The sequence below is a fragment of the Lacerta agilis genome, chromosome 10, assembly GCF_009819535.1.
Source record: "Lacerta agilis isolate rLacAgi1 chromosome 10, rLacAgi1.pri, whole genome shotgun sequence".
NCBI lineage: Eukaryota > Metazoa > Chordata > Lepidosauria > Squamata > Lacertidae > Lacerta > Lacerta agilis.
Window position 1 is genome coordinate 3,549,859 of NC_046321.1, and position 10,575 is coordinate 3,560,433.

General features: G+C 48.3%; 1 protein-coding gene across 1 annotated transcript in view; it reads right to left on the reverse strand.

Annotated features, from left to right (window-relative positions):
- The window catches only part of CALU (calumenin), a 38,551-nt gene extending 34,321 nt beyond the window's left edge, over positions 1-4,230 (reverse strand). The window contains exons 1-2 of the mRNA XM_033161647.1: positions 4,107-4,230; positions 2,350-2,487 (exon numbers count right to left, since the gene is read on the reverse strand). Of these exons, the coding sequence (XP_033017538.1) occupies positions 2,350-2,487; positions 4,107-4,215 (247 nt within the window). The 5' untranslated portion in view covers positions 4,216-4,230. The remainder of the gene's footprint in view (positions 1-2,349; positions 2,488-4,106) is intronic.
- Positions 4,231-10,575: the final 6,345 nt, after the last annotated feature.

Consider the following 10,575-nt stretch of genomic DNA (forward strand, 5'->3'; position numbering starts at 1 on the left):
GCGCATTCCCCCGCCCTCCGGCCCGCCGCGCGATCGGCGCTGGAGGAACCGGCCCGAGGCCAGGTAAGTTTGGCGACCCCTGGCCTAGCCCTTCCCCAGCTCCAGGTGTTGCAAGGATCCACAAGTCTCTGGCAGAGAAGCGGGCTCTCAAGAAAAAAGACACTCAGAAACCCAGGGCGTTGTGTACATGCTGCTAAAAGAAGAAGAGGGGCACAAAAAGGTTGCCAACTCTTTCACTTCCTCATCACATTCCAGTTCAGAGGCCTGGGCCAACTTCCTTCCGCTCTCACTCACTGCTGGAAAGTTCCACTTCCCGGGGCTGAAGCAGTTCCCTTTGCCACTCAGGGAGGAAGAGGTCACATTCTGATTCACACAGCCTGGCACCCTTCCAAGTTGCGAGACCCATTTTTATCACTTCTTAGAACCCTCGAGGTTTATCCCCTGACCCCAGGTGCAAAATGCAGACTCAAAGAGGTGGGGCCAATGGCCTAGTCCACTCCCCCCGCACACACCCGTGAGCCATTCACTGGGATATGCAAGTAAAAATCTGTGTCTGAGTTACTACAGCAGCCTTCCCCAATCTGGTGCCCTCGAGATGTTTTGGACTACAACTGGTGGGAGTTGTAGTCCAAAGTTTCTGGAGGGTGCCAGGTTGGCAAAGGCTACACTATAGATCAGGGACCCTGATATTAAACCCCTACAAGCAACCAGCAGATCTGCTCAAGGGTACAGTCACAGGCAACCAATTAATAATCATTATCTGATGAGTGGAGAGCATTGAAGCGGAAACATAAGAAATAAGCACACGGCGGATAATTCATTTTGCCTGTATTTTCCTTGCTATTCTTAAACTACCAGGAGTCAGAAACCACCTTCAGTCTCCTACATAACAGTCAAGAGTTTAACAGGAAATCCCATTCTACGTTCTGGGCACCGTCACAAGTAAGACTGGGCACAACCCTTGGAGATCAAAAGGAAAGTCAACTCTCTTCCTTCCCACCACTGCAGCACTACAATGAAGGAAAATTTATTGCTCTTGATCTCCAAGGATCCACCTCAGAAGATCAAGGTTGCTTCCAGACAACTTGTTTATTGAGCATGTGATTTGTTTGCAGGGAATATTGTTGTTGTTGTTTAGTCATTTAGTCGTGTCCGACTCTTCGTGACCCCATGGACCAGAGCACGCCAGCATTCCTGTCTTCCACTGCCTCTCGCAGTTTGGTCAAACTCATGGTGGTAGCTTCGAGAACACTGTCCAACCATCTCGTCCTCTGTCATCCCCTTCTCCTTGTGCCCTCCATCTTTCCCAACATCAGGGTGTTTTCCAGGGAGTCTTCTCTTCTCATGAGGTGGCCAAAGTCTTGGAGCCTCAGCTTCAGGATCTGTCCTTCCAGTGAGCACTCAGGGCTGACTTCCTTCAGAATGGATAGGTTTGATCTTCTTGCAGTCCATGGGACTCTCAAGTGTCTCCTCCAGCACAATTCAAAAGCATCAATTCTTCAGCGATCAGTCTTCTTTATGGTCCAGCTCTCACTACTGCAAAAACCATAGCTTAAACTATACAGACCTTTGTTGGCAAGGTGATGTCTCTGCTTTTTAAGATGCTGTCTAGGTTTGTCATTGCTTTTCTCCCAAGAAGCAGGCGTCTTTTAATTTCGTGACTGCTCAGAGAAATTATGAGCTATGCCATGCAGGGCCACCCAAGATGGACAGGTCATAGTGGAGAGTTTTGACTAAACGTGATCCACCTGGAGCAGGAACTGGCAAGCCACTCCAGTATCCCTGCCAAGAAAACTCCATGGACAAAGACAGCAGGGAATATTAGACTATGACATTTAACCAGCGCTCATTCTGCTGTGTCTGCAGGGAGGGTAGACAACGGTCTTCCCACACTTTCCAGTGCAGAAGAGCTTGCTGGATCAGACCAACAGCCCATCTGCTCCAACCTCCTGTTCTCTCATCGGCCAACCAGATGCCTTTGGGAAACCCACAAGCAGGATTCAATCACAAGAGCCCTCTTCCCAAGTCTTTGTCATGTGCCTGAAAGAGAGTCCAGGCTTCGGCCTACTGCAATGAACGCACAAGTTTGGTTCGCTTAATGTCGAGTGAATATTTCATTTACTGAAGTCTGTGCTTTGTCCTGCCCTGAATCTGTTACACCATTCTGGCAGGGGCCCGTTTCATCTCTTGCACAGCACCTATCAGAGGGTTAAGCCCTTAATAAACATGATTCTCATGCTTCCCTAGAAAGGAAGAGTCAGCTGCCCAAAGGAAGCCCTTGCACCCTGAATTAACTCTTGCTTGCGTGGATATTCCCTGCCTAATATCAGTTGCAACGCCTTGAGTTACCTTCTGTCTGGGTGCCTTTGCTGAGGGACTGCATCCCATCTTGAGCTCTGGGTCTCAGCCAACCATCCAGGCTGCTCCACTCAAATCTCTCTTCCGTCTGGGCTGCCACTGACTTGACCACCATAGGTGGGGGGTCTCCTGTGGGACAAGGACAGATTCAGGTTACGACGCAAGAGGCAATTCAGCTACCAAAACCTCGAGGCCGCAGACACAGGTTATTTCATACATGGAGGGCGTAAGAAACGGCATGAGGAAAGGAATGCCTCACCTGGCAGCCCAATAAGGAAACTGGAACTGCCTTCCTGGATTGGGCCAAAGTGAATTAACAGTAATAAGCTGTTAATAAGCTGCCTTTCAGAAGTTAAGAACACAGGCATGGAGGTGGTATTCTCAATTATCTCCTTACAAAGGTTAGAGGTCACAGTGGGCAGGTGATGTTAAACATAGGACCAGCCTGCTGGATCAGGCCAATGGCCCATCTAATCCAAATGTCTCTTCTGGGAAACCTGCAAGCAGGATTCAAGCAGCTGTGGTTGTAGAGGAGAACACTGCATAGACGAGGGGGAACTAAAGGAGACACGGGGGGTTGACAATCCACTATAAGACGAGGCATGGATGGGCTCTTAATCTCATCCATTTATTCAGGATTGTACTGCTTATCCATGAATCGTGCCCCACACATCTCTGTATCTTTGTGTGACAAACAGTATCCTCAAAGTGAGTTCAGAAGCTGAGGGCTCTGACAGCAAATGCCTGATAGCATCAGTTCTTTATAATCTTCATTTCCCCATTCATTCATTCATTCATTCATTCAGTGCTGCAACCAGAAAAATCCCCAAGCCACATAGATGCAGAGATTGCTACTCCTGCTCTCTTACAACCAGAACTTCCGTTCTCCAGAGAGGCAGCAGGGCCTCAGGGCCAGGAAGAGAGGTGTTTGGGGGGGGGGGGCGGGGAAAGAGAAGTGACTACAAGACTCTGCAGGTGTATTCTGCCATGCGGTGCCTTTGCATGTGATTCTGCCAGCTTTTGCATGTGCAAAATAGCATGACTCAGATACCACCCACATCCCCAGGCTCGGCATTAGTTCCCAAGGCACATCTGCATTACGGACTGTGGTTGCTTCCAGTTGGCACGTTTCTTGAGTGTTTCATCTTAATTTGCCTACACTAAGTTTGTGGAGGCTATGTTCACTGTTTACTGAGCGTTCATTCCAACTGATGTCAGTTATCCCACACTTCCCATTGCATCTCCCCATCTCAAAAGTCCTTACCACAAAAAAGTCTGACTTCTTTTCTTTTTTTAATGCTTTTGGATGCCAAGTTCGCTGTGCAAGAACAACGAAGTCACTTTAATTCCCCAATCTGAATTCGCCAATATATACCACTGAATTCCACCTGCAAAATAGTACCAGTGGTCTTACAGTGCAACACTAAGCTGATCTACTCAAAGAGAAGTCCCAATGAACTTAGTAGAACTTACAGCTTAGTCAGGGAATGTGCGATTACCGCCTTAAACGAGTTTACTACCTGGAAACTGTTAGTTCTGTAAGGGGGGCAAGGGGTCTGAATTCTGGGTATCCCTGTGAATACCAGTTACTGGAAACCACAGTAGAGGAGACCGCATGCCTGTGGAGATTACTTTGAATGCCATCAAATTTCTGTGACCTTAATCCCTCCTGCTCACCTGCCTCAACCACATCCTTTCAAAGTTTCTGCTCTGGGACTGTTGCCTGTCTCCCCTTTTTTAGGATTTACCTATCAAAACTTCATTGAAGCCATCAAACGGAAGATCCCTTTGGCCCTCCTTTCTCCCGGCTAATTGTTGTACGGGTTCGTCCTCACTGACTTTAGCAGGGTTGTTCATCGTGGAGGAGTTGCCTCGAACAGGATATGTCCATGTGCTGACAGGATTAGAAACAGAAAACCAGAAAGCATCATGCCACATTCAGCAAGTTAAACTTCAGGGGGACGTGCGTAGTGCTGTGGTCTGAACCACTGAACCTCTTCGGCTTGCTGATCGGAAGGTTGGCGGTTCGAATCCCCGCAACGGGGTGAGCTCCCGTTGCTTTGTCCCAGCTCCTGCCAACCTAGAAGTTCGAAAGCATGCCAGTGCAAGTACATAAATAGGTACTGTTGTGGCAGGAAGGTAAATGGCATTTCCGTGCACTCTGGCACTCGTCACGGTCCTCCGTGCACCAGAAGTGGTTTAGTCCTGCTGGTCACATGACCCGGAAAACTGTCTGTGGACAAATGCCGGCTCCCTCGGCCTGAAAGCGATATGAGCGCCGCAACCCCATAGTCACCTTTGACTGGAATTAACTGTCCAGGGGTCCTTTAGCTTTTTTACCCAAGTTAAACTTCCCCATCACTAAATTCAAACCTGAAGGGGTTCCAATAGTCACAAGAGAACCGCTCACTCCAAGAGCTAAATCTCCACACTCCTGTGCATCATTTCCACCGTGGTCCTACCTCTTTTTTACCCATTTAGTTTCACAATCCCCTTATGCCATCTCCGAGAAACAATCACACACTTTATCTTAATGCTGCCAGCGTTTTCATCTGTACACAGTTATTTCCTATATATTCAATCAACATTTTCCAATCTTTAAACGTTATATTCTTCTTCTCTTATTCTATGTGTTAAGCCTGCGAGTTGTGCATATTCTGTCAACTTAAGTTGCCATTCTTCTTTGGTTGGGACCTCACTCATTTTCCATTTGGGGGCTAACAAAACACGGGCCGCAGTAGTAGCATACATAAATAACCTGCATTGACACCTGAGAATTTCCATCTGGAAAGGACTCTGGTGTTATTTTTTGGGGGGGGGAGTACTTTTAAACATTCTTTTCATTTAAAAGGGTAAAAGAATATTGGGAAATGATCCATAATGAACTGGCCACCCCTGCCTCCTGTGGGAGGGAGTTCCATAGGAGCGTTTGCCTTTACCAGAATTAACAAAACACAGCGCTTCGTTGCACTTGAGCCTACCCATTCTGTTGCAGGAGGCCTTCTTCATTCTGCAGGCTGTTTCCTCTCCACCGTGGCTGGTGTTCATCTTCCTGGCTGCCGACAGAAGTTTGGCAACGTAACTCTTTAGGTAAACAACAAGTAGGAAAAACCTGCTGGCATTTTGTTATGGAACGCTTAACTTAAATATGCAGCATGGATGAGCCCACGGCCGTCTTTACCCGGGGGGTGCAAGGGGTGCAGGGCACCTGGGCACCAAATTCGGGGGGGGGGGGTGTCAGCTGCCGAAGCCACCTAAGCTCTTAGCTATCTACCCGTTATGAAATAATAAATAATTTTGATCAAGCTAGGAAAACAAAATACCTAGGTATTACTGAAATGTATGCCTACGGTTTCACTAAAGGACTTTTGACTTTGTGCGCTCATTTACCAAAGACACACCGCGCCAGCGCTTGTCAGACTCAGGAGCGCTTGCCATCACCTTATTTTTCGCTCCATAAGACGCACTTTTTTCCCTCCTAAAAAGTAAGGGGAAATATCTGTGCGTCTTATGGAGCGAATGGTGGTCCCTGGAGCTGAATTGCCCAGGGACCAAAAGAGGATCATGCTTTTTATTTACAAAGAGAAAAGGGAGTGTTGAAAGGACCCCGCTCAGCAGCTGATCAGCAAGAGACTGGGAGAGAGATAAGAGTCCCAGGCCCCTTTCAGCCACACCCTCCTTTGTTGAATGTGCTGCAGAGGGAGGTTGTTTGTTTCCCCAGCGACATGTGACTGGCTGATTAGATTATCTGTCTGGAAACTGTAGAAAAGGCTCCCTTTCCTTTAGAAGCTGCAGAAATGTGAGATGAACCCCATAAAAATGGGGCTTTTCCTCTTGCTTTTCCCCCTTTGCAAAAAAACTGCAAAACTTTTAGTTGATCCTCAAAAAACAGGGTTTTTCCCTTTGCAAAAAAAGCTGCAAAACTTTTAGCTGATCCTCAAAAAACAGCGCTTTCCCCTTTGCAAAAAAAGCTGCAAAACTTTTAGCTGATCCTCAAAAAAACAGGGCTTTTAGAGGAGGAAAACCAGAAAAAAATTATCTTTTTCTTGTTTCCTCCTCTAAAAACGAGGCGCGCCCTATGGTCTGGTGCGCCCTATGGAGCAAAATACAGTAACTCCTGAAATTAACTCTTACATCAAAATATGTTACGTATTGTATTGAGCTGCACTGCTATGCGGCAGCGGGGTCAGCGGCACCTGTGACACGACTGATGTTTCTCCTAAGTAGGCGCCTAAACAATACTTATAAGTGTAAGTGTATTGTAATGAAAAAGCGAACAAAAAAGTTTGCTTCTTTTTCCTCCCTTCTTTCATAAACAAGAGATAAGGTGTAAGCGTGGTGTCTGTTGTTGTTGTTCAGTCGTTCAGTCGTGTCCGACTCTTCGTGATCCCATGGACCAGAGCACGCCAGGCACCCCTATCCTTCACTGCCTCTCGCAGTTTGGCCAAACTCATGTTAGTAGCTTCGAGAACACTGTCCAACCATCTCATCCTCTGTCGTCCCCTTCTCCTTGTGCCCTCCATCTTTCCCAACATCAGGGTCTTTTCTAGGGAGTCTTCTCTTCTCATGAGGTGGCCTAAGTACTGGATCCTCAGCTTCAGGATCTGCCCTTCCAGTGAGCCCTCAGGGCTGACTTCCTTCAGAATGGATAGGTTTGATCTTCTTGCAGTCCATGGGACTCTCAAGAGTCTCCTCCAGCACCAGAATTCAAAAGCATCAATTCTTCGGCGATCAGCCTTCTTTATGGTCCAGCTCTCACTTCCTTACATTACTACTGGGAAAACCATAGCATTAACTATACAGACCTTTGTCGGCAAGGTGATGTCTCTGCTTTTTATGATGCTGTCTAGGTTTGTCATTGCTTTTCTCCCAAGAAGCAGGCGTCTTCTAATTTTGTGACTGCTGTCACCATCTGCAGGGATCATGGATCCCAAGAAAGTAAAATCTCTCACTGCCTCCATTTCTTCCCCTTCTATTTGCCAGGAGGGTGATGGGACCAGTGGCCCATGATCTTAGTTTTTTTGATGTTGAGCTTCAGACCATATTTTGCGCTCTCCTCTTTCACCCTCATTAAAAGGTTCTTTAATTCCTCCTCACTGTCTGCCATCAAGGTTGTATCATCAGCATATCTGAGGTTGTTGATATTTTTTCCAGCAATCTGACATAAGCATGTTGTTGTTGTTGTTCAGTCGTTCAGTCGTGTCCGACTCTTCGTGACCCCATGGACCAGAGCATAATAAAAGTTAATTTTGGGTGCTAAACTAAATTTGGGGGCACTGAGCAGATCTTTGCACCCCGGCGGAGCATATACTAAAGACAACCCTGGATGAGCCATTACGATTTATTTTGTAAAATCACCTTGCTGCAAAAAGCACTTGAACTCCTGTACACTAACACATGCGTGCATTTCAAGCGCAGCAGGTCGGCCAAGAGGCCAGTCTTGACCCACAGCTATCAGATGCATAAGTGCACATAGAGACCTACCTCTGATCAAGAGCAGGTGCTGGGTTTTCCGCTGTGGGATCAACTCCACTTCCCCACCTCCTTTGCTCCTCATCCGACACATGCGCAGCCTCCGCACTGAATTCCGAATGCCTCCTCCTGCTGCTCACGTCTCCCCCCATGCTCTCCTCTTCCGCAGCTGCCTTGTCTATCAGCTCCTTTATTTTCAGGCCTCCTTTTATCATTGGGGGGGGGGGAACTGTCTGGAGAAAAGGAGAGGGGGAAGGAGGAGGCAGATTCCTGGCCAGCCAATCGCGCTCAGGCCTTTCAGCTGGAAACCAGAAGGAAAGACACAAGTCCCCAGAATTCAGTACAGGGGAGAAGGTGGTCCAGGCGTCCTGCAAGTGGGTAGCTTCGTCGCTGGAAAACCAGGCAGGTCTGCTATCCCCTGTTGAGCTCAGCAACAGCCTCTGTTGGTGCTTATGCATGAGCAAGACACAAATGACAGAAATAAGGAGTTAAATAAAGCAAGTAAATACACAAACCAGAGAATTGCAGAGCTGGGAAGGGACCCCAAGGGTCATCTATTCCAACCTGCTGCAGTGCAGTTTCCCCCCCCCCCATGCTTTCCTAATCCTTTCTTGTCATTTGAATCCACTGTTTCGGGTCCTCCCTTCTGGAACAGCCGAAAACAAGCTTGCTCCGTCTTCCATGGGCCATCTGAAGATGGTGCTCATGTCAACTCTCAAAGCGATGCCATTGGGCACTGTTTTGACTCGCACAGGCTGCTTATATGTTCAGACTTTACCAACAGTTTAGCCTCAGAAAACCTCTGCGTAAGGCCTCCTGCTAAACAGAAGCTGAGCAGGAATGAGCTCAGAGATGGCTCAGAGCATTGGCTCCCTGGAAAGCACAAAGACGGGGAAGGGCCTGTGTATTTCAGTGGTAGAGCATCTGCTTTGAATGCAGAAGATCCCATGTTCAATCCCCAGCATGTCTAGGTACAACTGGGACTGTTCCCCCCTTTTTAAACCTTGGGGAGCCTCTATCCTTCTATGTGGGCAATAGCTGAGGCTGAGCCAATAGCCTAGCTGGGAATAATAATAATAATAATAATAATAATAATAATAATAATATTTATTATTTGTACCCGCCCATCCTGCTGGATTTCCCCAGCCACTCTGGGCGGCTTCCAACAGAAATCAAATACAAAAATATCAAACATTAAAAACTTCCCTAAAAAGGGCTGCCTTCAGGTTTTTTCTGAATGTCAGGTAGTTGTTTATTTCCTTGACCTCTGATGGGAGGGCGTTCCACAGGGCGGGCGCCACCACCGAGAAGGCCCTCTGCCTGGTTCCCTGTAGTTTTGCTTCTCGCAGTGAGGGAACCGCCAGAAGGCCCTCGGAGCTGGATCTCAGTCTCCGGGCTGAATGATGGGGGTGGAGACGCTCCTTCAGGTATACAGGACCGAGGCCGTTTAGGGCTTTAAAGGTCAGCACCAACACTTTGAATTGTGCTCGGAAACGTACTGGGAGCCAATGCAGATCTCTCAGGACCGGTGTTATGTGGTCCCGGCGGCCACTCTCAGTCACCAGTCTAGCTGCCGCATTTTGGATTAATTGCAGTTTCCGGGTCACCTTCAAAGGCAGCCCCACATAGAGCGCATTGCAGTAGTCCAAGCGGGAGATAACCAGAGCATGCACCACTCTGGCGAGACAGTCCGCGGGCAGGTAGGGTCTCAGCCTGCGTACCAGGTGGAGCTGGTAGGCAGCTGCTCTGGATACAGAATTAACTTGCGCTTCCATGGACAGCTGTGAGTCCAAAATGACTCCCAGGCTGCGCACCTGGTCCTTCAGGGGCACAGTTACCCCATTCAGGACCAGGGAATCCTCCACACCTGCCCTCCTCCTGTCCCCCAAAAACAGTACTTTTGTCTTGTCAGGATTCAACCTCAATCTGTTAGCCGCCATCCATCCTCCAACTGCCTCCAGGCACTCACACAGGACCTTCACGGCCTTCACTGGTTCTGATTTGAAAGAGAGGTAGAGCTGGGTATCATCCGCATACTGATGAACACCCAGCCCAAACCCCCTGATGATCTCTCCCAGCGGCTTCATATAGATATTAAAAAGCATGGGGGAGAGGACAGAACCCTGATGCACCCCACAAGTGAGAGCCCAGGGGTCTGAACACTCATTCCCCACCACCACTTTCTGAACACGGCCCAGGAGGAAGGAGCGGAACCACTGTATAACAGTGCCTCCAGCTCCCAACCCCTCTAGCCGATCCAGAAGGATGTTATGGTCGATGGTACAGTTTCCTATTATCCTACGTTCCTATGATTCGTTTCAGCTCCCTCTCGTTGCTAGTGGTGCACTGGGGTTGAGGATGAGCGCACAGCAATTCTGAACAATTGCGCAGGACTTGTTCATATCCCTGTGGTTTTGGCATTCATTTCCCCGTCTCCTCCAGGGGTCCTGCTCCTGCAACCATGTTGCTTTGGTTAAGGAATCGTAAGCAAAGCCGAACTCTCGCATGCTGACAGCCAAAGGAGTGTGCAGTGCATTTCAATGCACATCAGGGCTGTCCAAGGAAATGCAACGCACTCTGCACAACCCAACAGGACTTGAGATGGTGTCGACGGCTGCTAGAGCGACGTTTCCTGCCGATGGTCAGGCAGTGCCGTGTGAAAATAAGTTTTTCCGAAGGGTTATCCCTAGTCAATGTTGTGGGGAAGTCATTGCCCTGTACAATTATTGTCGCATGGATTTTTTA